The following is a 27,964-nucleotide window of genomic DNA, read 5'->3' on the forward strand; positions in this document are numbered from 1 at the left end:
TGCCGCTCCATTTGAAAGCAGGTGATGGCGGTAATCAGGCAACCGGCTTTACTGATGAAATGCACGTGAGAATCGCATGCGATATATCGCCCAGCCCTACTTTAAATGTAACACTAACTAACTAACAGCCAGTGCGATGTACACTACCAGTAGAGTACACAAAAATCCTCACACTCAGAATAAGGAGAATACCAGTTACCTTTTTATAGGGCAGTATGAACAACAGTGTGAAAACAATGATGACTCAATCAAAAGATTAAGCACAACTTACAATTACTTGCAATATACTTGCAATTCTTAATTACACTTTCAGTATATCAAACCATTGGGACAAGTGTGACCCAAAGACTTTACTGTCTGTATAATTCAAGACTTGAGTGTAATTTTCAGTATATTTCTGACATAAATTAGACTGAAATTTTATAAGTAGTGCACTACTGGCCCACTAAAATATAAAAAATATTTTTGCAACACAAACAGGGTCTCACATTTCATATGTATTCTGTGTAAGTGTGATGTTTTATTACACTGATCACAACTGAATTGTCTTTCTCCAGAGTGAATGCACAGATTATTGCTGAAGTTTACTCCTTTTTCCTAACACTGAGGAAAACAGCACTTTCTTTCAAGAATGAGTTGGCAAATGCCGCTTCAGGTCTGTGTGATATGTGAAACACATCTCACACTGAAGACACTTGTAAGGCTTCTCTCCAGTGTGAACTCTCATGTGAGTCTTAAGGTTTCCTTTAGATACGAAACTCTTTCCACACTCTTGGCAGGCGAAAGGCTTCTCTCCAGTGTGAAATCTCATGTGAACTTCACGGCTTGATCTGTTTGTGAAACTCCTTCCACAAAGTTGACATTTAAAACAGTTTTCCCCTGAATGAATCCTCTTGTGATAAGTAAGGTTTTCTTTATATCTGAAACTCTTTCCACACTGATCACAAACAAACGGTCTCTCTCCAGTGTGAATTGTCATGTGAGTCTTAAAAGTGTCTTTTCTTGAGAAGCTCTTCCCACACACTTTGCAGGTGAAAAGTTGCTCTCCAGTGTGATATCTCATGTGGGTCTTAAGAAGTCTGTTTAGTGAGAAACTCTTCCAACACAGTTTACAGGTGTAAGGCTTCTCTCCAGTATGAACTGTCAAGTGGGCAATAAGGTTTTTTTTCTGTTTAAAACCATTTCCACACTGAGAGCATATGAACGGCCTCTCTTCGGTGTGAACTCTCATGTGAGTTTTAAGATTTCCCTTTAGTGAGAAACTCTTTCCACACTGTTGACAGGAGAAAGGCTTCTCTCCGGTGTGAACTCTCATGTGGGCTTTAAGGTTTTTTTTCTGTGTAAATCTCTTTCCACATTGAGAGCACATGAAAGGCTTCTCTCCTGTGTGAACTCTCATGTGGACTTTAGGGTTTCTAGTTCCTGTTTTATGAGTCTGGGAGTAAATACTTTTTTTTCCTCCAGTACTGAAATCATGACATTTCTCATACTGATTTTTCTCTTCTATTTCATTAAATTCTTGATTCTCCTCTTTCATTGCCTTCAGATCTAGGGTAAAAGGAAACAAAAACACCAGTTTAATGGCACAAAGCAACAGACATGTAAAACATCAAATTCCAACAACATGTATGCTAGACCCTAAACCCACTAAACAACTAAAAAACGTGTAACGTCAGAACCTTTCAGAACCTCTTGTCAATTTTATTAATTCTTTGCTTTCTTTAGGACAAAATAGTCCCAAAATACTTTCAAGCTCACAGTTATCAAACCCCTTATAAAAACCCACAGTAGAGCACTGGATTGGGATCCCGTGGGTCCCATGCAACACAAATTTTGCGGGAGCAGGCAGTTTTACCTTTGCTGGAGGTGGGAGTGGGAGGTCAAAGATTTACTGCAGGTAACGGTATTTAACAAGAAGAATGGAGTCAACAAATGTTCAAAAAAATGTTTAAAGTAAGTTTTCACTATACAGAACCAAAATATATTGGGACAAATTTTTCAGTTGTTAATGATTTTTTTTTTTTTTACTTTGTACATTGAAACAAATATACAAAAGTATTGCTACACAATAGACTCAAACAGGGCACCTCTGGGTTGAGGCGACATCTCTGATCCATTCTTCCAAGTTAAAGTAAGCTTTCCTTCAAAGATAAAGCACTTCTTTCTTTTAAGATACTACCAAGAAATCAGTTATTATTATTTGTCAATTATAAGTGTGTGTTGTTGCAAATACATTGTAAATTCATGTTTGCAGCCAAATATTAGGGATGTTTTGTAGCAGAGAGCGAAAAGCAGAGAGAGTTTTATTTGGCTACTAAAAAAGGCCAATGTTATTTGCCATTTTAGTGCAGTTGTCATTGCAGGGAAATATTGTTCTCTTTTAGTCAAATCACTCAACATTTCAAAATGGGAAACATGTTGCGTGTCCATCCATGAAACCCTATACAATCACAACTATCAGGCCAGGGAAGCCTGACCCCTTCCTATATAAAACAGCAGGTCTGGTCAAAAATTCCATTCTACATCTCTTCAGTCGCGGCATCCAAGTTACGAGCCCTGTTTTTCAATACACCCAGTGTTACTTTGGCAAGACTAAACTGTCTCAAAAAACACAAACTGTAAAAATCATTAAGTGTAGTGAAACATTTTGTCAAACAAATAAAATGGGCAAAAAAAAACAACTTAATAGAAGAAAATGTTCAACTGGTAAGTCTAACAAATCCAGAGCACCTTCTCTCACTTGTCCTGGGGGATGTGGATTCACTATTGCAGCTAGGGATCCGCATGCAGTATGCCCGGCGTGTCTGGGCCGAGAGCATGTTGTAATGACTGAGGCAAATCAGACACAATTATTGGTTAGTTAACCAATAGTTTTAAGCTCACTCTGGAGTCTGTCCCCATCCCCCGGGAAGTTTTCAGTTACAAGTTTATTGCGCTGAGGAATGTGTTTGCCGCATGGAGAGCAGAGTTTTTACTGTTGTTGTATTGTACTCATTGTATTTACATGTTTGATGATTGTTAAATGTTATGACCTGCACGGTAACTTCAATCATGCCATGTTTAGTGTCTATGCGTTCGTATCGGATGATTTAAATGCTTGTGTATGCGGTATGTCCATACCTGTGCAACACAGGAGTATTACAAGACTTTTTAATAGTTTTATTCAAAGACTCAGCTTGTTAATCTACTTGGTCATAAAAGCCCTCAAGGGGGGTGTGTTGTCACCCGGAAATACAACATCTTCATTGGCCCCCATCATTCCTAAGAGGTTGGACTTTGACCAGAGGTTAAAAGCCAGCGAACCATGCCACTCCTCCCTCTTCTTCCTTGCTTCTGGACGACCGAACAGGTCTCCTTGCGGCCAGCCTCTCTAGGCCCGGCCGCAAGGCTGGTAGGCCCCTGGCCTACAACACCCAGCCATGTGCTCATCACCCAACAGACTGGCAACAACTTCAGACGATAACCTCAAGAGTTATCCTCAACCTGCAGATCCGACGCTCCTCAGGCTAAAGGCATCTTGCATATATCGTACATTTTAATGCTAAACAGCAATTTAGTATTGATTTGTAAGACTTACCTTTGCTATTGCTAAAAGAAACTGATGAGTCCTTTCCAGATTGCCTTTGACATTTCATGTAGCTCTAGTAACAGCATCTCTTCCGGTTCAACTCTATCATTACTCATTCTGACTTGTATATGTGTGTGTGACCCTTTGTGTATGTTATGTTACGTGTTTGTTAGTTTAGTTATGTGTTTGTGAGTTAGTTAATAAAGATTGTGCACAAGACATGTTTGGTGCTGACTCCGTCTGCTAATGAATTGCCTCTTAAGTGATAGATCCAGACTATGTGCTCTGAGTAGTACAGTACAATAAGAAATATTATTTTTCCATAACTTGGAAATTAACATTTCTCAGAATTAATAAACAATCAACACTGAGCGTTCACTGGACGAACAGGTTAACTGATTGTAATATTAATTTTAATGTAGCTATGTCCAGTTAATCTGATTAACGGATTTGCATATTCATAATTAATCATAATTAATAACCATAATGAGTTATGAATAATTATTAATATTTCCCCTTTGAGTTAATTTTCGCTACAATGTCCAAGCAGACAGATCTTATTTTGTGCTCTCACACTGCCTAGCTCAATCCACAGTGAGAAATTTGGGTCTGGCAGTAGTTGGTAAAAGAGGATTTTGAACCTTGTTCTTTTCCACCATAGTGGACAAATTCAGCCACTTCATCAATCAGCCAGTAAACCCTAAAGGTCTGTTTGGGCCGGCTGTCGCTACAATGCAACAGCTGTTCAAGGCGAAGAAGAGGGAACATGAAGCCAACCGTTTGTGCCTTGCAAGGCCCCATACCAATGCAACGACAGGCAACTTGTCAATGTTTTTACACATTTTGGCAGGGCCTGAGGAGGGGAAAAACATTCTTGCGTGGGGAGTTTAGTACATCCAGGATAAACAGTCTCCTAGTGAAGAAAGTCCTTTGATCAGATGGCAGCAGCCCTGCCCCCCTACCCCTTCAACGGCGAGAGGCAAACCCTGATCTTTTTCTCACATTGTCTCTGCAAATCCCCTGGAGAACAATGATGAGCATCGAAAGCACTCACCAGCCACTGCACACACACCACTGGGTTGTGTAGAGAGTGTCAAAAGATAAAAAGATAAAAGACTTATCAGTACACAGACAATTGGGTGAAATGCACAAAATCCCAGTGGTTAAGCACAATCCAAATGAGATGCAGATTGCAATTTGCAAGAAAACCTTGGGTTTCTCAGGAATAAGACAGTCAAAAAACAAAGAGAGAATGCAAACATTTTGAAGGAAGAGATCAATTCTGTTCTTCTCAAAGAGCAATTCGGGTACCAGCAGAGGAATCAAAGAAGGGGTTGTTCAGCCAGTACTTTCTTATTCCAAAGAAAGAGGGAGGCTAATGCAGAGTCTTAAACAAATACCTGAAGAAATACAAGTTCAGAATGCTGACACACAAATCTATGTGGCATTCTGTACAGAGAGGAGATTGGTTCACCTCAATCACTCTAAAAGGATACATATTTTCACGTCTAGATCTATCCTCAGCACAAATAATGCAAATAATGAGGATTGCATTTAAATCCACAACATACCAATTCAAGTTTCTTACCATTTGGCACCCCGCATTTTCACAAAATATTTGCAGCCGGCATTGACACCACTGAAGCAGCAGGGCATAAGAACATTAGCATATCTCAACAATTGGTCAATCTGTGCCAGTTCAAGAGTGATGGCAGAGCTGCATACAAGGGTAGTATTTACTTTCCCAAGGTTTAACTTGAACTCAGTAACTTACCTGGGCTACCCTGTCGGAGCAGAGAAGGGAAATTTTATGGAACTGTGTGAATCAGTTTTGTCTTGGGTCTTTTTTGGACTGTGTATAAGTTTACCTGGACTCATGGCTTCAGTCATAGCAGTACTGCCTTTGGCCTGCTCTTCATGAGAGATTCTCTGAAATTAAGTCTCTCCAGACACCTACAATGGGAATGATTTCAGACTGCAAAGTGGTCACCTCAGACACATCCTCACAAGGTTGGGAAGCAATTATTGAGAGAAGCCCCATGAATGTGGTATGGACTGTACCAGTCAAAGTAATGCATTTAATTTGTCTGGAGCTCTGTGCAGTGTCTTTGGCCTTCAAACACTTCCTCCCACAAATAAAGGGTTGTCATGTATTAGTCAGGTCAGACAACACAATAGTGAGTGCTTATATAAACAGACAAGTGGGCATTCAATCAAATCAGAGGTGGATTTGTTAGCCTTAAAGAACACACCTTTCCCCTGTTCTTCTCAATGAAGAAGGCAAATGCACCACTAGGTATGGATGCATAAGCACATCCCTGGCCAGAGACCCAGTTATGTTTTTTCCCCACACATAAGCCTCATCTTTCCCACTCAGTCCAGAATCAGGTCACAGAGGGTACTCTTAATAGCTCCATTATAGCTGGGAAGGCCTTGAAGAGCAGAGATATTTCAACTGCTATATTCACATCCATGGCATCTTCCTCAACACAGAGACCTCAGAGACAGAGACCCTGGCAGGAGAGAGGAGTTTCAATCCACATTTAGAAAGTCGGACTCTCTGGGTCTGGTTCATGAAAGATCTAACCTGAACTCCTTGGCCCTGCCCCAGAGTTTGATCTTTATGATCCACAATCCATCAGATCTCTATATGAGGCAAAGTGGGGATGGTTTGAGACATGTTGTCAGGAAAGGCAAAAGATACAGTTTCTTTCCTCAGTTCTGGACATTCAAACATTCCTTCAGGAGATACACTATATGCTATTATATAAAATTAAATAAAGAAGAGGGGGCATGCTGGACCCTACAAAAGTCCAGGTGCCCTGAATATAGGTTGTGAGATGACTCTCACCAGAGAGCCCATTCATCTTATGCCATTTTGGGCATGACAGGCGTGATTGTATAGGGCTTTATGGATAGCAACGCAAGAGGCGTTTCCCATAGTGAGATGTCTCCCTCAGAGAACCAAGAACTTTTTGTTTACTTTGGTAACACATGCTTAAGTCACATTTGTTCTTGTGCTATGTCAAATGGCTTTTTTTTCATTTCGCAGAGCTAGCATAGCCCTGTTCATGGACGACATTTCACTCTTGAGTTAAGGGGAATAAGAAATAAAAAGTCTTTTTGTACCTGCAACAGCAAATTATTGCACAGAAATTTTAAGCAAAGGAGTTTAAGTTTGCTTGTTACATTTTGATTTACTCATTTAATAATTCACTTAATTTTATTACCACGGCAAATGTATGAAATGTGAATCATTGTCTATCCTTTTGCGAGCAACTGGTGATAAATTAAAATTGCCACATCACAATATTGAAAATATTTCCATTTTAAATCACAAAGGCGAGCCAGAGGGTATCACCAAAGCTGTGCAAACTTTTGTGCGAGTTTTTCAGGTGCAGAAGTCAAATATTCACTACAGAAACAAAGTAAAAACTGGCTGAGCTTTTGGCATCTGACGCTGCACTAACGGTGCATATTCAAATTTATTTTCTTAATATTTCTCTTGTGGCCCAAAGTGAAAAAAAAAAGTATTTTTGTGAATCAAGAAGTATCTTGTGTTAAACAAGTTTTTTAATTTTTTAATTGAGAAATAAGCTAATCTTTTATCATCCTCACAGCGCGTTGGTTATGTGCAGATGCGCTATGAAAATATTGTGGGGCAAATGAATTGTAATACTAATTTAATAATAAAATAATATATTTTCATAATATACATAATATAAACAATTAAGCGATAGAAATTTATGTTTTTCTAGAAATTCATGTTTTTCATCATTTTACATTCAGAAGTAGATGGTGTTTAAAGTTACACAGTTGTTGTTTTTTGCCAATTCTTTATTATTTTTCCTAGTTTCATTTGACATCATTAATTTTGTCCCGAACTGCATGTAGTAAATAAAGAGATCATGATGCAGAATGACCAGAGAAAGACTTTGAAATTTAAACCAACCTGTTTGTTCCTCAGTGTCTTCATGTTTCACACTGAATGTTTCTTCAATCTTTACGTCTTCACTTTCCTCTTTAATAAACTCTATCTTTGTTTGTTCCTCAGTTTCTTCATGTTTTACTCTGAATGATTCGACAACCCTCAAGTCTTCACTCTCCTCTTTAATAAACACCGCTTTTGTTTGTTCCTCAGTATCTTCATGTTTGACTCTGAATGTTTCTTCAATCTTCACGTCTTCACTCTCCTCTTTAATAAACTCCATCTTTATAATAGTGTGTCACGTGGATCTCAGTCGCTTCACCAGGATTGTTTGGACACTCTGTCATGATCAAGATAAAAAAATCTTTGTTTGTCTGTTTAAAATTAGAAAAATAACAGAAAGAAAAACACATCCAAACTAATTCTCGGAGTGTGTCTCAATCTGATCTAGTTCAGTGCACTGGTAAGTGAGTCAGTCATAGTGAGTGAAAAAACAACTTGGGTAAAGTTGGTTTTATATTCGCACATTCGGACTTCTGATAAATTCAGACTTTCCAATAAATGAGCAATAAATTAATGTTTGCGAATTTTAAGCAGCGACATGATATTGACAACCAACGACTGTCAACTTACAACATTTTTCACAGTCGATCAAAATAGTCAAGTATTGTTTTTTTGGCATATTTACTTGTGAATGTCCACTGAATGTCCAATGCAGTGTGATTAACAAGGCTATTGAATACGGATGTCCAAATGTGCGAATATAAAACCAACTTTACCCAAGTAAAAAAACAGTATTACAATTACTAAAATAATCTTAATATTAAGTTATTCTGATATTATATATTTGGTATTAAAACTCTTTATATTCATATGAATTACACTTCAATGACAACATTTGTATTTTTAGTAGTCATTAAATGTGTTTGTTCTCTAGTATTTAGTTTAGTTTCTCTATCATTACACATCGGGGACCAAACAATTTGTTAATAAATGTACTGCTTCACTATATAGGGAGCGAAATGAGACGCACCTCACGTTTACGCACACATACTGTTTCAGTAGTTATTAAAAACATTGCGTATTAATGATTAACTAACTTTACAGTTCTCTTTATAATTGTCTTGACGGGTTTTATTAGTTTAAACACTTTAAATGATTAAAACCACAAACCTTTCTTCAGCAGAATCACAGACGCAGGAGCGCGGCGCACCATAGTGACGTCACGTCAGCACACCAAAATAAAAGTCCCGTTTTCACGGTAAAAAAAATAATAATTATAGAAATTCACATACAGAAAACACATTAAAATGACAAGATAAATGATCGATTCGAGGGGTAAATCGATCAATGCTTTTGAGATTTTTTTCTTCTAGCTTATATCTAAATGTTAGCAAGTGAGAACATAAGGTACCTGAAACATAAACCTTTGTAAAAACAGATATTCTGGCGGTTTGAATTGCTGGGTTCCAATTAACCCCATTGGGAAAAAATGTTTGTAAATTTAAGGTTAACAGAAGGGTTCACATAGTTCTTCTAGATGGTAATAAACATGCAAGATGATTGTCCAGACTAAACTTTTTATTTTATTTTATAAGTTGAATGGTGCAAAAATTGCAAAGTACGTGTATTAAAATCTTAACACGAACAGACATTTTAGCAAAGTTTGAATTATTCTTCTAGCTCTACGCAATTAAAGCAAAATGATTTTTTTTTAATCCTTTTGGAGCACAAAAATTTTTTTAGTTGACATTTTCTAAATTTTCTAATCTGATTTATATGTCCCAGACTTATCTTTAATAAAAGTGTCCCTTACGGGGCTCTGTAGAATGTGTTGTTAATTTTACTTGCCTTTCCGAATAAATTATTCAGCTTGAGGCACATCCCTAATCCATAAATTTGTTTTGCATTATTATTGTTATTTTCAAAGTGTTCAGTGTTATCTTATTTATTTATTTATTTATTTATTTTTAAATGACTTTGTTAACATTATTTAGCTCTAACCTAAGTAAACTTTTTGATAAAGAGGACTTTAGGACTCTGAAACTAAAATGAAAAAATATAGTTTTTGCTCAGTACTAACTAAAATGCACATGACTTGGTGTTGTTTCCGAACAAAGGAAAAAAATATGTATATCAGTCAAAATGTGTTATCAGCAAAAGTTCAATATTGTGCATCCCTAGCGCTGATGTATCTGATGTATGAAATTACAAATACTTTTAAATGTATGCAACTTGTTTCTACTCTTTCCACTGTGTCAGTCTAGTTTAAGAATACATATTGAGCTGATTCTTTATCCTTCTTGAGCAATAATGTACAGTGACATTTTTCCATTCTTATGACAAGTGCAACAAGTCATTTGCATGTGAAAGTAGAAACACATGCAATTCAGACGAAACTTGATGGTTAAAACATGCACTCTAACTATCCTCATTAAATGTGTCTGAGGGTCCGACATCAACACTCGTGGCTAGCGCACTCATGAGCAGCAGGCTGTGTAATATGAGTTAAATCTTTTATTTTTTTTATCACTTAGATTATGGCCATTTGATTTATAGCAGTGTCTGTCAACAAACTTGATGATTCAAAACAGTTTTGAGAAGGTGCTTCAAAGGTTTTCAGCCATGTGTTATTAGGCTATTACTAATATTACAATCTTGTGTCCTGCAATAAACATTTACTCAAACTCAATCACCTGTTTTCCCCAAAACATATTAGTTTATTACATGCACATCGCAATGTATTTATAGAAAAAGTGACTTTAACTTACTTCAGCCCACTGTAGTACAGATGTTTGATTCTCAAAGAAAATGGCAAAATTCTGATCCCCGGTCCAAAAATATTGATACCCTAATCACAGAAACGATTGCTACAGACAACCCCCTTTACAGTTGTTTCAGAGATTGGCTCCAACACTTGCTGACAACAAGTCTAAGATACCCAGGTTCGAGGCCCGCACAGAGCGGGGCGAGTAGGAACTGGGTAGAGGGGTTAAATTGGTGCCGTGACCCGGATGGGAGTGAGGTTTAGGGGGGTGAGTGTAATGGAGGCCAGATAGTAGTCACTGTGTGAGTAAACCTCACTCCTCTGATCTCAAGAGATGCTCTAGCAACTGATGCACGAGGTTGAAACCTTTAGCCTTGTTAGAGCGTCCGACTCCCACGCCAGGGGGCGTGGAGTATTTCTGAGGGGGTTTAAAGCAAGATCAGATAATCTGGGCTGATATATTTTACATTTATTAATAAACCAACATTTATCAATTTTACATGACAAATTATTTTATTGAATAATCCTATGTGTGATTCATTTTAATGAAAGGTAATTTTGATAGTAATAATAAAAAAAATTAATGTGACACTACAGTAAGAACTGAATGATTGTGGTTTCCATCAACACAAACAGATGTTGAGAAAAGCACAGATACACACTGTCACTCATGACTCACAAACACACACTGATCTTACTAGGGGTGACCCTGAAGAGTCGACGATTCAAAGCTTCGATAGGAGGAGGCCGATTCGACTACCAATCAGAGGTGTTATGAGACGAGATATGGGGGCGCTCAATATCTGATTTTACATAGATGTACCGGTTATTTCCCAATAGGTTAATATACAGCCTATTATGTTAATGCTGTAAATAAAAATGTGAAAAGAAAGAAGCTTTTAATAAATATTTTTAATGTGCGTGAATAAATCCAACCACCCCTGTGACCGATTTAAGTTTCACTTCCATGATCCGTGACCACAGAGGAGCATCTTGGTGGCAGGGATTAAATCTTTATAAGAAAATCTAAAGTGTGGAATTGGATGCACTTTGAAATAGTAAAAGATGATCCAAAACACATATGATGCAAGTTGTGCCAACAGCTCATGTCCTAGTACTCAACAACAACAAACATTGCGGCGCGCTTCTGCCGGCCAACGTTAATGAGCTGACTATAGCGCGCTATTTGAAAAGACTGGATTTTTCTCTCTCAATCAGGTAGGGTACAAGTGATTTCAAAACATTTCAGCCGGTTCTAATTTGATTTTTGGATGCTGTGAATGTTTAGCTAAAAAGACTGACACTCCAGTTTAGCATTTATTTATTGTCTCTGCAATTAAAAAGATAAAGTTGACAATTCTGGCTATACGTTCGTTATTTTAATAATTTCTTTAATTTTAATTTATTTATTGATCACTCTGGGTTATCTAATTTAACTATTTTTGGCTGAATGTGTTTTGAATATATGTTCCCTGGCATTTTAAGCATTTTGCACTTGATTATGACTTTCATTTTTTAAATTATTTTAATTTATTAGAACGGTATATTCTGTTCTAATTCAATTCTGTAAATTAATGTTTTTGATTGTTTTTCAGGTGCATCGATGTTCCTCTGTAGGTTAAAGCTTGCTTGCACAGGCAATTTAGCCGATTTAATTTGATTGCCGACATGTGAAATGCATATCTATTAAATGCTGTGTGGCCTTTCTGCAGTTATTTATATATATTTTTAAGGTTTATTGATCCAAAATGTTTTTATTCATTTTCTTCTTTATCTTTGTGTGGTGTTCTGTACATCGTGGCTGTGAATGTTTATCCACATTGCCTTTCATTTCAGTTTAAGAAAGATAAAAATCACTGTCAGTTTCGTCTATCACTTGACAGGCTTGGTTGCTTTAGTAGAAAGTTGTTTCTATGTGTTGAGTGTGAGAGAAACAAAAGTTAAGGTGCAAGTAGCCAATACTCCTTTGGCCTTGAGCGCAGAAAGAGTTTGTGCGCAGTATCTAGTGGACTACTGTTTTTCAAGCCCCCCAATCTGATTCGAATCTGATTCGGCTATGTAAATCCATTGTCCTAGATCGTACTGTCTATATGAGGATTCATTGTGCACATTTATTCTGACGTTATTTTACTGACAGAAGTTCACTGTAATAATAATAATGAAAAGAAAATAAGAGAATCTATAACATCTCGCTGTTACTGATCTATCATGTAGCTCAAAGTATTAGGAGTAGAATCTCTCTACAGTCTATTCTGATTTATCAACACAGTTTCACTGATGATCCAACATTAACCCTAAATCCAGGATAGAGTGGTTGAGTGAATGTGGTCTGGACTGTGTGGATGAGGCTCATTGTGTCTCCAGAGACGCTGTAGAAGGACAGAGTTCCTGCACTGTGATCCACATACACTCCTACTCTACTGCTGATGGGCTCTACAGGGAGTTTAGCCTTTCTGTTATTGTGTATGAATGTGTAACTGGAGGGAGTGCAGTACAAACTCCAGGACTGATCATTATTTCCAAATAAACACTCCTCATCCCGTCCCTTCCTGCTGATGCTCTTATATGACACTGATATTAACACACCATGTTTTCCACTCCACTCAATCTCCCAGTAACAGCGTCCACACACACTCTCTCTACACAACACCTGACATATATCAAATCTGTCTGGATGATCAGGATACGGTTGGACTACGGAAGTGACAGTAATCACTCTGTTCCTCTCAGTCATACGGAGGTATTTATGTGCTGTGTTCAGATCCAGAGTGAGCTGATGGGAATCTGATGAAGATAAAACACAGAATCAGAATCAGGAATTATTAATCTGTCTGATATGCTGTTCAAATTATCATTATCCAACACATAGCTCCACCCCCTCCCCAAAAATTATTTTGTGTTTATTATAATTAGGCCTCTTATTATATTTATGCCATTCAAACTGATACTTTAATTCAACAAGGATCCATTAAATTGATTCACCAATAATTAATAAATTAATTTACGTTAAGTTTTTAAGCATTTAGGCCTATTGTTGGTGATTTTCAGTGCTGTAGCCTTTGGTGATGTTGAGCTTTCTTTACATTTCTATCTGTTGCCTCAAAGGTTAAAAAGACTTGTTACAAAATCCTGTTTAGGATAAATCCATCCATTCATGATCGGATCCAGCTGTAAAATCACTTTATTTGATTCTAAATATCTTTCAACTTTGATTCATAATCACTTTTTTTTAATTCTAAATATCTGTCAACTTGATGCTCACATATACCGATAACATTTTAATGACACAAAAGATGCGCATGCTCACACCAAAGAGGCAAATATGAAAGGCTAAGGGGCAGTGGGTTAGAGTAAAAAATGAGCCTATAATTTAAACTATTTTATTAAATAAGTCCCAACTAATTGGCAATAACAGTAACTATTGCTCTTCTGCAATCTTCCTGAAATTGCACTTCATTAAAGCGCCAGGTGATGGGTTGCCAGATATCACAAAAAGCCCCTTAAAACATAGGCTAATACAGCAAAACTACCAGTAGAATGAATATAAACAATATAACTAGTATTTCATCCTAGAGGGAATGCTGTGGAACCACATCCTACCCTGAAGGAGTTATGTGGAGACAACATATGGACTAACCCCTAAAGGTTACACTACATATGGAAGTACTGGGGTGACTCCAACCTCACAAGAGATGGGTTCTCCTAAGGGAAAGACATGGGCTTTCGTTTAGGAGCACAGCGGAAAAGTACACATATGGGATCCCCTCAGGGTCACACATATGGCACCCAGCCTAGACCCGGTTCTCAAGGATACAACGGAATATAGGCCTGGTACTGGACGTTACACCACAACCGGCTGCCGAGGGTGATGGAGGACTCTCTGGAGCATATAAGCACATATATTGGTGCAGCAAGCCAACACTAGCCAGGGGCCACTCTGTGTCTTCTACGCATTTGTGGTGAGAACACAGGAGGCTATCGGCTCTACACGTAGGCAATAGAATCTAGCAAACATATTAGGTGTCGCCCAGCCTGCAGCCCTATAGAAATCTGTCAGCAAGGCACCATGCACCAGTGCCCAGCAAGATGCAAAACGTCTGGGTGAGTGAGCTCGCAACCTGAGCAACCAATGCATGCCTTGTGCTTGATTAGCCAAGGCAATGGCATCCACCAACCAGTGGGCCAACCTCTGCTTGGAGCTTCTGCTGGCCTCCATAACAGACATAGAGCTGGTCTGAGGACCTGAAGCTATGCGTCTGGTCCATGTACCTTCGCAGTGCACAGGCGGGTTACAGCGAAGCTAGGGCTGGGTCTGCCTCCTCCAAGGGCAGCACTTGCAGGTTCACCACCTGGTCCCTGAAGGGAGTGGTGGAAACCTTAGGCACATATCTGGGCCAAGGTCTCAGGATAACATGAGCGTCATCTGGCCTGAACTCTGGCCTGAAGGCATGATTTGTTGACCGAAAATGCTTGCAGGTCCCCTACCCTCTTAATGGAAGCCAATGCAACCAGGGGTAATGTCTTCATAGACAAGATCTTTAACTCTATTTATTATATATTATATTTACAAGGGCTCAAATGGGGCATTCTGTAGTACCAGAGCACCAGAGACATATCCCAAGAGATTATGGAAGGATGGGGGGGGGTGGATTTAATCTCCCCTAAGGAAACTGATGACCAGGTCATGCTGCCCAAATGACTTACCCTCCACTGGATCGTGATAGGCTGAGATGGTGGCAGCATAGACTTTCAAGGTAGAGGAACACAGCACTCCAACCCCTGCTGCAGGAAGGAAAGCATGGCACTGAAGTTTGGGGGTCTTCTCAGTAAAAAGAACACCAATCAACAAACAAGTTCCACTTCAAAGTGTATACACGTCTCGTAGACGATGCTCACGCAGAAGTGATGTTCAACTCCCCTGTGGGTAGGTCATCTAGAATTCCGCATCCCGTCCAGGGACCAAACATGTAGTCTCCAGAGGTCTGGATGCGGGTGCCCCTTCTCTGAGAGAGCAGGTCCTTCCTCAGAGGAGTGGGCCAGGGAGGGGCAGTCACGATGAACGTGAGTTCTGGAAATCAGGTCTGGTTGGGCCAATGAAGCGCATATAACAAGACCTGCTCCTTGTCCTCCCTGACCTTGCACAGTGTCTGTGCAAGAAGGTTCACTGGGAGAAACACATATTTGCATAGGCCATGGGTCCTGCTGTGTGCCAGCATGTTCGTGCTGAAGGCCCCCTCAGTCAGGGAGTAAAACAACTGGCAATGAGACGAGTCCGGAGAGGCAAACAGGCGTACCTGTGCGGCTCTGAAATGATCCCATATCAGCTGGACTGCCTGGGAATAGACTCTCATGGAAGTGCAGGATGTTGTGAGAGCTCTTCGGCTGCATGATTAAGCATGCCAGGGATGTGAATGGCACGAAGTGACCTCAGATGCTTCTGACTCCATAGGAGGAGATGGCGGGCGAGTTGCGACATTCAATGGGAGCTTAGACCACCTTGACGGTTGATGTATGCAACAGTCGCAATGTTGTCAGTACAGACCAGTACGTATTTGCCCTGTCATGGCTCAGTGCAAGATGTACTGCTAACGACTTGAGGCATTTGATGTGCCACTACAGTTGTGGACTCGTCCAAATCCCTGAAACTGCATGCCCATTGCATACATGGCACCTCAGTCGGTGGTCAATGCATCCGTGGAAACCACAGCATGCCTGAACACTTGTTCTAGGGGAACTCCTGCCCATAGAAACAAAGGGTCTGACCATGGGCTGAAGATTTGTCAGCAGACCTGAGTGATTGCCACCCGGTAAATGCCGTGTTGCCACGCCCATGTCAGGACTCAGCCGCAAAGCTAGTGCTGAAGTGGCTTCATGTGAAGCAAGCCGAGCAGCGTTACTGTGGCAGCCATATGCCCCAGGAGCCTCTGAAATAATTTCAGTAGGGCCGCTGTCCTGCCTTTGAACGAATTCAAGCAGTTCAACACTGACTGGGCACGATCTTCTGTGTGGTGTGATGTCTGTGCGACCGAGTTCAGCTCCATACTGAGAAAAGAGATCCTCTGTGAAGGGGAGAGTTTGCTCTTTTCCCAGTTGATTCGAAAACCCAACTGGCTGAGGTGACTGAGCACCAAGTCCCTGTGTTCGCACAACTGATCCTTGGACTGTACTGGAATGAGCCATTCACTGTTCTCTAATGGGATATTTCACATTACAGTATTTTTTATCAAATAAATGTAGTCAATGGTCAATATGTCAGCAGCATATCCTGTGTAAATCATCATTTACATGATCAACCACAAAACTCTTCTGTCATGTTTTCTTTCACCTTCTACAGGAAGAACATGAACCACTCAGTTAGTTTTTCTGCTTGTTTTCTTAGTGACTTACATTGTAAGAAGTCGTTCCTGGTCCTGGGAACAATGTTGGAGAAAATGACTGTGGAAATCAACAGACATGAAGAGTGTGATTATCACGTCAAGAGAAAATGTTCCCTGCATCCGTTCTAAGACATTTCTGATATGATGTTCTACATGATATGAGATGATGGAGAATCATTTCTGAGAGCAGATGAATCTCCAGGACTTTACCTTTGTCAGAGATCTTCTTGAGCTCCTCTTTGCAGAAATCCTCCAGTTTGTCTCTCAGCTGAAGGACAGATTCTCTCACGCCATCAAAAGAGGAGAGAGAACTGAAGGGATTGTCATTTACGTCTGTAGATTCAGAAGGAGCTGAGAGAGACTGGAAACTCTACAGAAAAGAGAAATCAAAGCTTACAGTTCCCGAAGCTTTTACAGTTCCCTTATTTCTCATCTGGTATCGTTTAAAGCCCTTTGAAGCTGCACTGAAACTGTAATTTTGACCTTCAACCGTTTGGGGCCAATTGAAGTCCACTATAACGGGAATAATCCTGGAATGTTTTCATCAAAATCCTTTATTTGTTTTCTTTTCATAATTATTTGCCACTTATCACTGTAAAGCTGATTTGACACAATTTGCATTGCAAAAAGTGTTATATATAAATAAAGGTGACTTGACCTGATTATATCATGTTAGAGCTATAATTTCTAGCGTTTTTATCTTACACTATGTGAACTTTCTAGGAAAACACTTGGATGAACAAACATCTGACAAAAAAAATGTAACAGATCAAGTTCATCAATGGCGTCACACGGCAGGGTTGAGTGGATTTGATCAGGAAAGCACATCAAAAGCAACAAGTAGATTAACCATTATTTATAACTTTTGAGCAGCTCTGGAATTCACAAGGACTCTTAGCACACCCTAACCCAGCATTGCTATTATACAGCCTTACTGTCAGGGTTCTGGCCATTTTTCTAGTCTAGTTTATTTCTTGGTTTTGTGACAGAGCCCTGACAATCCTGAATTATCTTGTCTTTGTGTGAGCGTACGGTCTCGAGTGTGCTCAAACCGTGCGCTCTCTTGTCTGCATGTTTCATGTTGGAGATATGGTGTTCGAATCCCGGCACTCATGTCTAGTTCAGTTTCGGTTTCATGTCGGGGTTTAGATACTCGCGCTCCCTGTTCTGTCTTTATTGTGAGTGCACAGGTTTTGTGTTCTCTTACTCGCCGTGCGCCCTTGTCTCATGTGTTTTGGAGTGCTTGGTTTATGTTTTAATTGGCCAGGCACTCTTGTGTTGTCATGTCCTGTGTAGCACTCGGTTGTTTGCACCTGCCGCACGCTTTCATGTCATGGTCTGTGTGAACACGCAGTCTGTGAGTTTTCACTGGCTGCGTGTTCATGTATGTTTTGTGTGAACTCAGCTTATGAGTTTTTCTCATAGTTGTGTGTTCATGTCTTGTTTTGTGTGAGCGTACTATGATCCGGTTCTTCTAGATCTCTGTTACCTGCAGGAAATGGATGTGATCCTGTGTGTGTGAAAGCTGCTCCAGCTCAGCGTCTCTCCTCCTCAGATCATTGATCTCCTGCTCCAGTCGCTGCAGTCGTCCTTCAGCTCGACTCACTGCAGTCTTTTCCTGATCTCTGATCCACTGTGTGGCCTCAGAGCGGCTTCTCTCAATGGAGGGGATGAGCTCATTGAAGATCCTCTCACTGTCCTCCACTGCTGTCTGTGCAGAGCTCTGTTAGGACACACATCACAATCACACAGTGGCTTCAGTGAGTCCTGACTGAGACTTCTCAAACTTCTCTTTTTCTCCAGACTCACCTTATGAGACTCCACAGCCTCTCTCAACTGCTGAAGATCTTTCTCTCTCTGCTGGATCCTCTGCTGGAACGACCTCTGAGTCTCCTTCAGCTGGTGCTAAAGGAAAAAAACAATGACAGGAGAAACATCACATAAATCATCAAGTAAACAGATATGAATCCAGTATCAGTGAAGTGGTGAGATTGAGGGTTATGGCAGGAACACATCAAGCTGACGATCGGCCATCGGGCAGTTTTTGTTCGTCGGCCAACTAAATTTTCTAAGTGTGTTCCGCTCCATCGGCTGAACATGGTCCTCATTGGCTTTTTTTGACATGTTGAATTGCCGTCAGAGCTCGTTGGTCCATCTGATCATTCTGATTGGCTGTTCAGCTACTGCCACCTGCTGGTATGGAAAGGCATTTCATCTTACGCAGGCGCAGAATGGACGTGCTACTTGGCTGTCAGCTGTCGAACGTCGGTTTGGTGTGTCAGGCCAACTTTGGACACGCTGCTGATGTGAGCCAATACCGCAGTCTGCTTTTGTCACCACTAGTTCGTCGGCGTCGACTTGGTGTGTTCCTGCCTTTAAAGATCTTGCATGGTAAGATTATAGGTTCATTCATAAGTGCCATAACTCACCTAAAAATCTCAATTCTTTCATTGTTCATTGTAAATTCCCCCCATCCCATTGATTTTCAATATATGGTTACAAAAAGTAAAGTTACAAAGTCCTTTCAGCAGGAGTTCTTCTCTATATCAGTGTCACTGTTTCTGAACTGCCTGAAACACCTACATTGTAGTCTTGAGTTTTCTTCTGGGAATATCCCTCTATTAATTAATTCCCACCAAGGACATACACACAAGTGACAATTCTTTCAGCACCTCTCCACCTCCCCATCATGTTTATGGTAAAGCGAGTTACATTTCTGAAACACACTCTAAGCAGTAGACCAATCAAAACAGACTGGGTCCATCTGACCAATCAGAGCAGACTGTGATTTTCATAAGGCAGGTTTTATGCTGCCTTCACATGTTTTGGGAATTTTTGATCATTTCCACTTCTGCAGTCATGATTACAAGCTTATTGCATTCAAGCTTAGACACAAGAGGGCGTTCATGTGCAATTTTTTTTACCTAGGAAATCCCCATTTACAATAATTCCAAGAGCACATGATAGCAGCTTTAAAGAAACTGAAACTAAAACAGAATTCAGAGAAAGGGTGAAAACAAACATTAAATGATGTAATGTATTCTAGTAGACCCCATAAACAAAATTATGAACCTGTAAATGAGCATAATGGGACCTCTTTAAGTTCATACCTGTTTCTCTGTCCTCTGTGCTGCAGCTGATACAGTGTCATGGTTTTTATGTTCATCCATCGTACACAGCAGACATATACACTTCTGATCAGTGCGGCAGAAAACCTCAAGGATCTTGTTGTGTTTCTGGCAGATCATCTCCTGCAGTCGTCCAGTGGCTTCAGTCAGATTGTGTCTCTTTACTTTAAAGAAACTCTCATGTTGTTCAAGGTGATTCTGGCAGTAAGACTCCAGACACCCCAGACAGGACTTGACAGCTTTGTGTTTTCTTCCAGTACAGACATCACACTGCACATCTCCAGCTCCAGCGTAACAGTCAGCAGGAAGTTTTCTCTTCTTCAGTTTCTCCACCACTTCAGCCAGCATGGTGTTTTCAGCTAAAGCAGGTCTTGGACAGAAGGTCTGTCTGCACTGAGGGCAGCTGTAGACTCTCATTTGATCCTCCTGATCCCAGCGGCCTGTAATACAGATCTTACAGTAACTGTGTCCACAGGGAATGGTCACTGGATCCTTCAGGAGATCCAGACACACTGAACACTTGAACTCATCCTGTGAAATTCTGGTTTCTGCCATCTTACTGCATGAACATAGAGACACAAGCACACAACGGCTCAACTGCACTATAGTTTCACTTTCTCTGAACTGAACTGAACTGTACCTGTTTCCTGGTTCTGTGTTTGAGTGACGTGTGAAAAATATGCATGTCTGTAAAGCAGTTTTTTTTTGTGATCCAATAAACAAAACTGTGCACAAAATATTTATATTGAATAAATATATATCTGTCTATATTTAAACAGTGTGTAACCTATGACACCAGTTCTAATTCTGAAGCGCACACACACTTATAAAATGACAGATATAAAAAAATTTAAATGAATTTTTAGACCTATGTGTGACTATCTGGAGGAAAAAAAAGCAATAAGGGAATAACCACTAAGAGGTAAGTATTATTCATAAGAAAAGTATTTTTTTGTACCTCTTTGTAGATTTAAAAAAAAAAATGAACTCTTGAGGTGAAATGTCAGTATGCGCCTTGTTAAATTGGAATATCAAATGAGAAATAAAGACAACGGGGGTTTATACTGCGCATCATTGATCATTATTCGCGCAAAAATATTTTGAGTTCTACTATTTAGAACACAATTTAAAGTGTAATTATCATGTGCCAAGCAATCCTTACTGTAGTTAAAACATTAAAACAGAGTATGCCACAGGAAAAGTGTTCAGAGATAATGATTTTGGGTTTTTCGTAATACAATAAAAATATCTTTAGGATAAAGCTTTTTTTGTTGTTGCTTATACTACAATCATACAAATACAATTATACAAATATATAGGCAGCTGTTTCTTCAACAAGACCACAAAATGAGCAAGTTTAATCAATATCGAGTTCAATATTAAGCAAGTAATGGCGTTCAGTGGGATGGGCATCGGTGTTGCAGAGAAGAGGGAAAGAACCTGGGGAAGAGAGCAAGGTGGGGAAGCTTCGGGGCCAAAGTTGTTTGTGAAGGCACCCTCATGCTTGGGTCAGCCCCTGGGGCTTGGTTTGTTACTGGGAGGGAAAAGAAAGAAGAATGCTGGGGTGGAAAATGGGCCAGTGGAGACAACCTCATGCTAGGGTCCGGGATTGGAGCTGTAGGCCAAGGACAAAAAAGAGGGTCTGAGACTGATGATCGGGCCTGCACTGTTAGCAGATGCTGAAGGAGCTGTAGGCCACTGGTAGGGGAAAGGTTAGAGGCAGCAGGAGAAGGAAGTGTTATCTTGAGGAAAGGCTGCTGCTGCGGTCCGACGCTCGTCTTCTAGTGCGTGAATCCAAGACACAAGAGATAGGAGATGTGAGATGAAAGGGCGGCCTTGTTGGATCATGCGCATCGTCAAGTTTAAGTGGCCATTCAATAAAAGCACTTTGCATTTAAAACAGCTTGGACCGTGTAGGAAGGTGCACGTAACTAAAAACATCCAATTGTTTTTCCTTGTGCAATTAAAGGTGCAATATGTAATATTTTCTGTCCGCCAGAGGTCGCTAGAGGCCTATTCAAAACAAAAGCATAGCTTGATGACGCCAAGTTTGAGCGCAGAATCTTGGGACGTGTGGTCTTCACATCACAGCTGGTGGAAACAATCGGGATAGGACTCAGGAAGAAATCATGTTCATGGATGTGATTATTAATGTATGAAGCAGACTCCGCTGTGATGCCACAGCCCATGCGAGAAGGAGTGACCGAGCATGATATCACTCCGGAGCCTGAGGGGTATCCATCTGAGGAGAGGTCCGAGTCGGCAGTCCTATCCTGTGCCGAGGGAGTAGATGTTGGAGTCTTTGGGCTGGTCAGAAGCCCTGCCCACCCGCCTGTCACTGAGAGTGAGCCTCAGAACCCCAACATCACCTCAACCCTTTATCTGCCTAACCATTCTATACTGGACTCACTGGTCTCACCCAGCCTCCCTCTCCCACCTCCTCTCCTAAATGTTTTGGTCAGCTCGTCATCCCAGTCTTCTCCCTAGACCCCAGCCACGTCGGCTGTCCTGCCCGAGCTGTCCCCCATCAGTCCCGCTGTACCATCGTTGTCTCCTCTCTGTGACGTGGTTACATCGCGGGCCTACTGTAAGTCACCTTTATCTGGGCGTGATGATCCCGAGGCTCTGCCTCCAGCTACTGTCCGTGTCACTCTACCTCGATCCGTTGCCCTGACTCCTCTACCTATGGTCCTTCCTCCCTTGAGGTCTGCTGGGACCTTCGAGCTTTTGGCTTCGTGGAGCTTCCTCGGACTGTCGGCTTCACCCGGTTCGGACATCACGTCACCTGCGACACAGACTTGCAGGCAGTCCGTTGCTCTCTGGCCCTCCACCCCTACAGCTCCTGCTAGCTCCTCCCTCCCTAAGGCTCCGCCTCCATCCTCGATCGCTCCAGCTACACCTCAGCCCTCCGTATCCCTGCATCCATCTCGGGGGGTCGTCGCTGTGGCTCTGTCGCAGTCGTCTGGGTTGACGGCATCGATCCACTCCATCAGCCCTCCATCTGTGCCAGGGGTTCCTCCCTCCAGCGCCTTCATCGTCCACCATCCTGGCTGGGGACTGGGCCACCACCTGGCTCATCCTCCAGCTCTACCGTCCTCCTCCTGAGCCACCTCCAGCATCATCCTCCATCTCCCCACTCCGTCCACCTCCAGAACCCCCTCTGGCCCTCTCCTTTAGATGTTCCATTACTGTGTGAGGTCGTGTCTCACCGGAGGGGGATGTACTGTCACAGTTACCAGCACTGCCACTACGTTTCCCAGCATCCCCTCCTGTTCATCACCTGCACGCGATCATCAATCACCCGCACTTGAAGACCATCACCATCATTACCACTCACCAGCACTCCCTTCATAAGCAGTCATCATCCTCACCACAGTGTCCGGTCATGTATGTTCCATGTGTTGTGTTGTGTGTATACCTGTTCCTGTATTATCTCCCGTTGGATTACTAAGTAAAGTCTTCGTTGTGTGTTCCTGTGCAAGCAGCACGTTACAATAACACTGGTCTAGTGGATTTGGATATTTTACTGCAAAATTCTTACATATTTCACCTTTAACTGTATCCAAGTTAATGTCCAAATTTTATGGATGTGGCTGGACCTATGGTTTTATCCTGGGCGATTGGAATCCCGAGATCTGCGGAAACCATTTTATTTATTTATTTTATCATTATTACTTTTTATTGGTTTTCTCGAAGTGATAACATGCACTTATGAACATCTTTTATGTAAAATATCTTACTCAGGACAGTACTAAATAAAAAATAACATGCATTTTGTATGATCCCTCTTATTTTGTTAAAATTATTCACATTTTCATAGATTCTGCAAGGGGTTCCCAAACTTTCGCATACCACTGTAGTTACTCAAACTTATAGTTAACTAAACTAAAACCATAAAAAAATCTTCATTACAATATACATGTATGCATCTCAAGTAGTGAATTGAGCTCTCTGTCTTTTTGCGCTTACATTGTCAAAAAAAACACAATTATGTTAAAATGTCCATTTTGGTGAGTAAAGAAACAGTTGGTTATGTCGTAAGTGAATGAAAACAGCCAGTAGAATATCAGATGTGTATCAGTGTATTGGATCTGTGTGTTGTTAGAGAAATGCTTAACTGATGCATCACAAAATATCGTCAAGTCAAGTCAAGTCACCTTTATTTATATAGCGCTTTTTATAATGCAGATTGTGTCAAAGCAGCTTTACAGTGATAACCGGTACATTATTTTGGCTGCACAGCAGCTCTTAAAGAATAGTGTCAATGCAGGCAGGTCAAAGCACTGTTGAATATCAAATGTCAAGTGTCCCCAACTAAGCAAGCCAAAGGCGACAACGGCAAGGAACTCAAACTCCAACAGGTGACATCAGGTGGCAAATAGGTGTTAAAATGGTGAAAAAAAAAAACTTGAGAGAAACCAGGCTTAGTCGGGGGCCAGTTCTCCTCTGGCAAACAGTGCTTTATTATGATTCAGGTTGCTATCATAAGTCCGATAGGATCGCAACATTCAAAGTATTTATTTCAGTTCCTTCCAGTTGAGGATCGTATTCATCACGCCGGTATGGACGGTTGTTGTCTTTAAATTAAATCTACTGTGGATTTAGTTAAAGTAGATTGTACAGTACAGTGACTAAAATCTTAGGATATTTAGTCGACTAAAACTAGACAAATTAAAACAATACAGATGACTAAAATATGACTAAAATGGCATTTTAGTCAAAAGACTATGGCTAAAACTAAATCAAAATTTGCTGTCAAAATTAACACTGTACCCATGGGTTATAAAACTATACTAAATGTACAAAAGTCAAATTAAAACAGCACGATGTGTCTTAACTCTTTTGGCCTTTTTCTTACCCTATAGGCAGATATTTGTGGTTTTTTAAAATGAAAAAGAAAAAAAAAGTTTAAGAGTAAACAAATCTTTAAAAAGAAAAAAAAAATGCAGTTTTGAAGTATTTCAAGGTGGTTTCCTGACTCCTGAGAAATCTGCCGACATTTTGCCTTATGAGAGAATCTGAATCTACCAGCCACCGAAGAGTCTGCCTTCAAACATTCAACAAACAGTGAAGTCTGAAACCATGAAATGTGTGCTTATTAGTGGAGACTGCAAGACCTAAATGTGTCCCATGAGCAGTTTTGGGCACGTTACTTTAAAAAAGTAATTAGTTATAGTTACTAATTACTTCTCACAAATAGTAATAGTCAATTAATGGCTTAAATGAATAACTACTAGTCCACTAGAAAAACTTATTTCACATATTTTCATGCTCACAGACACACACAAAGCATTGTTATTATCAGTTTAAAATTATATCTGTGTATGACTAACCCCAAGAGAAACACACCAGAGAAATAACTTTGCAGGTCCTATGGCTGAGAGAGAGCCTACTCAGATGAAAACCGCTTCAGTAACGCGGCATTTATTTTGCCAGTAACGGTAATGGCGTTGTAACGGGAGAAAAAGTAATTCGTTTGATTACTTGTTACTGAAAAAAGTAACGGCGTTAGTAACGCCATTTATTTATAACGCCGTTATTCCCATCACTGCCCATGAGAGACATACAAAATGTGCAGTGCTGGGGTCTCTACGACAGGTTTTACTGTCCTAGAGAACTTATTGGGAAGCAGTAAAAGAAGCATTTTGTTATGCAGAGAATGTATATTGGGAATTCTTGCCTTTATTACCTTGATGTGTACAAACCAGAAAGCTGTTTAAGTGTTTGTGAGTGGCTGCTAAATGTAATTTTCTTTCTACTGTGTACTCTATGTTGTTACGGATGCTGGTGTAGAGATGAGGCTGATACGGATTTCCACAATCATGCAATACTTTAATGAACACAAAGGCAGAGTACATCCAACATACGCTAACATAAACAGAGAACGGACCAGGAGTGAAGGGAGTGAGTGCAATATATAGGAGTGCTAACAATAGAGTCCAGGTGCAGGTGATCCGTGATGATGAGGAACTGACGAGGGAAGTGTGTGCAGGTGAGGAGAACAGGAGGATTCTGGGAAATGGAGTCCAGGGAAACAAGGGATCTGTAACAGTACCTCCCCCTCCCGGTAGGCGCGTCCTCGCGCCGTAGATGTAACAACCGGGAGGGGGGCGGGCGCCCTGGAGACCTCAAACCGGAGCAGGGGGAGGAGTAGACTGGAGTGGAGGTCTCCAGGGCAGGTCCAAAAACCATGGCGGGTCAGGAGCCGTGGGCAGCCATGGTGGATCAGGAGCCGAAGGCGGCCATGGAGGGTCAGGGGCCGAAGGTGACCCTGGCGGGTCAGGAGCCGTGGGCAGCCATGGCGGGTCAGGTGCAGCGGGCAGCCATGGCGGGTCAGGTGCAGCGGGCAGCCATGGCGGGTCAGGTGCAGCGGGCAGACATGCAGCGGGCAGACATGGCGGGTCAGGTGCAGCGGGCCGCCATGGCGGGTCAGGAGCTGACGTCCTCACGCCGTCAAGCCCAGTCGGCGCAGAAGGACCGGCGGGAGATGGCGGAATCCATGGCTCCGCCGACCGAAGCGCAGCCGGGGCTCCAGAAGGCCGCAGTTGAACACAGACGACAGACAACAAAGTGAACACCAGGGGGAGTGAGGAAGCCATCTGGAAACGAGGGATGGAGGGACGGAGCGGAGACGGAGGAGTGCAGTCCAGAGGGGAGGGCAGGCTGACGAGGGACCAAGGTGTGAACGGGGGCAGGATGGAGAATTGTGAGGCTGGAGGACTGATGGGCAACGGTGGAGCAGAGGGAGGTTGGAGCCAGGGTGTAGGTAATCGCCCAGAGGTCCGAGGTGGAGATCTGGGCGAGGGGGCTTGAGGTGGAGGTTCAGTACAAACACAAATGGATGGAGGTGGGAGAGGGAGGCAGGGAGGGTAAACAGTCTTAGGGCTGTATGTTGTTTCAACCACAAAGTTCATAATAGGGGCTGGCTCGGCGGCGGCTGGAGCTGAGGGCTCGGCGGCGGCTGGAGCTGAGGGCTCGGCGGCGGCGGCTGGAGCTGAGGGCTCGGCGGCGGCGGCTGGAGCTGAGGTCTCGGCGGCGGCGGCTGGAGCTGAGGGCTCGGCGGCGGCGGCTGGAGCTGAGGGCTCGGCGGCGGCGGCTGGAGCTGAGGTCTCGGCGGCGGCGGCTGGAGCTGAGGTCTCGGCGGCGGCTGAGACTGGCGATGCTGCTTGCTCGGAGGCGGCTGAGACTGGCGATGCTGCTTGCTCGGAGGCGGCTGAGACTGGCGATGCTGCTTGCTCGGAGGCGGCTGAGACTGGCGATGCTGCTTGCTCGGAGGCGGCTGAGACTGGCGATGCTGCTTGCTCGGAGGCGGCTGAGACTGGCGATGCTGCTTGCTCGGAGGCGGAGACTGGCGATGCTGCTTGCTCGGAGGCGGAGACTGGCGATGCTGCTTGCTCGGAGGCGGAGACTGGCGATGCTGCTTGCTCGGAGGCGGAGACTGGCGATGCTGCTTGCTCGGAGGCGGAGACTGGCGATGCTGCTTGCTCGGAGGCGGAGACTGGCGATGCTGCTTGCTCGGAGGCGGAGACTGGCGATGCTGCTTGCTCGGAGGCGGAGACTGGCGATGCTGCTTGCTCGGAGGCGGAGACTGGCGATGCTGCTTGCTCGGAGGCGGAGACTGGCGATGCTGCTTGCTCGGAGGCGGAGACTGGCGATGCTGCTTGCTCGGAGGCGGAGACTGGCGATGCTGCTTGCTCGGAGGCGGAGACTGGCGATGCTGCTTGCTCGGAGGCGGAGACTGGCGATGCTGCTTGCTCGGAGGCGGAGACTGGCGATGCTGCTTGCTCGGAGGCGGAGACTGGCGATGCTGCTTGCTCGGAGGCGGAGACTGGCGATGCTGCTTGCTCGGAGGCGGAGACTGGCGATGCTGCTTGCTCGGAGGCGGAGACTGGCGATGCTGCTTGCTCGGAGGCGGAGACTGGCGATGCTGCTTGCTCGGAGGCGGAGACTGGCGATGCTGCTTGCTCGGAGGCGGAGACTGGCGATGCTGCTTGCTCGGAGGCGGAGACTGGCGATGCTGCTTGCTCGGAGGCGGAGACTGGCGATGCTGCTTGCTCGGAGGCGGAGACTGGCGATGCTGCTTGCTCGGAGGCGGAGACTGGCGATGCTGCTTGCTCGGAGGCGGAGACTGGCGATGCTGCTTGCTCGGAGGCGGAGACTGGCGATGCTGCTTGCTCGGAGGCGGAGACTGGCGAT

The 27,964-nt window shown here is 42.6% G+C and overlaps 2 protein-coding genes across 3 annotated transcripts; both read right to left on the reverse strand.

Moving 5' to 3' along the window:
* Positions 1-15: 15 nt before the first annotated feature.
* Positions 16-8,922, reverse strand: LOC137024751 (gastrula zinc finger protein XlCGF57.1-like). 2 transcript variants are annotated; one of them, XM_067392613.1, is made up of 3 exons: positions 8,670-8,922; positions 7,521-7,836; positions 16-1,548 (listed from the first exon to the last, which is right to left on the reverse strand). In XM_067392613.1, the coding sequence occupies exons 2-3, from the start codon at positions 7,777-7,779 to the stop codon at positions 626-628; spliced, it is 1,182 nt and encodes a 393-aa protein (XP_067248714.1). In that variant the 5' UTR covers positions 7,780-7,836; positions 8,670-8,922; the 3' UTR covers positions 16-625. The 2 variants fall into 2 exon arrangements, with proteins under 2 accessions (XP_067248714.1, XP_067248715.1); XM_067392614.1 differs by lacking the exon at positions 7,521-7,836.
* A 501-nt stretch (positions 8,923-9,423) lies between these two features.
* LOC137024740 (tripartite motif-containing protein 16-like) lies at positions 9,424-20,376 on the reverse strand. Its single transcript, XM_067392593.1, has 6 exons — positions 19,751-20,376; positions 18,450-18,545; positions 18,130-18,363; positions 16,851-17,010; positions 16,651-16,698; positions 9,424-13,047 (listed from the first exon to the last, which is right to left on the reverse strand). The coding sequence occupies exons 1-6, from the start codon at positions 20,321-20,323 to the stop codon at positions 12,524-12,526; spliced, it is 1,635 nt and encodes a 544-aa protein (XP_067248694.1). The 5' UTR covers positions 20,324-20,376; the 3' UTR covers positions 9,424-12,523.
* Between the last annotated feature and the right edge of the window lie 7,588 nt (positions 20,377-27,964).

Source organism: Chanodichthys erythropterus, chromosome 8 (assembly GCF_024489055.1).
Source record: "Chanodichthys erythropterus isolate Z2021 chromosome 8, ASM2448905v1, whole genome shotgun sequence".
Lineage (NCBI taxonomy): Eukaryota > Metazoa > Chordata > Actinopteri > Cypriniformes > Xenocyprididae > Chanodichthys > Chanodichthys erythropterus.

Excerpts from the sequence above, each read along its gene's own strand:
- LOC137024751 (XM_067392613.1), bottom strand. The coding sequence starts at position 7,779 with ATGGAGTTTATTAAAGAGGAGAGTGAAGACGTGAAGATTGAAGAAACA. Across the intron at positions 1,549-7,520 it reads AGACACTGAGGAACAAACAG|ATCTGAAGGCAATGAAAGAG; the intron begins GTTGGTTTAAAT and ends CTTTTACCCTAG.
- LOC137024740 (XM_067392593.1), bottom strand. The coding sequence starts at position 20,323 with ATGGCAGAAACCAGAATTTCACAGGATGAGTTCAAGTGTTCAGTGTGT. Across the intron at positions 18,546-19,750 it reads CACAGAGGACAGAGAAACAG|CACCAGCTGAAGGAGACTCA; the intron begins GTATGAACTTAA and ends TTTTTCCTTTAG. Across the intron at positions 18,364-18,449 it reads AGGCTGTGGAGTCTCATAAG|AGCTCTGCACAGACAGCAGT; the intron begins GTGAGTCTGGAG and ends GTGTCCTAACAG.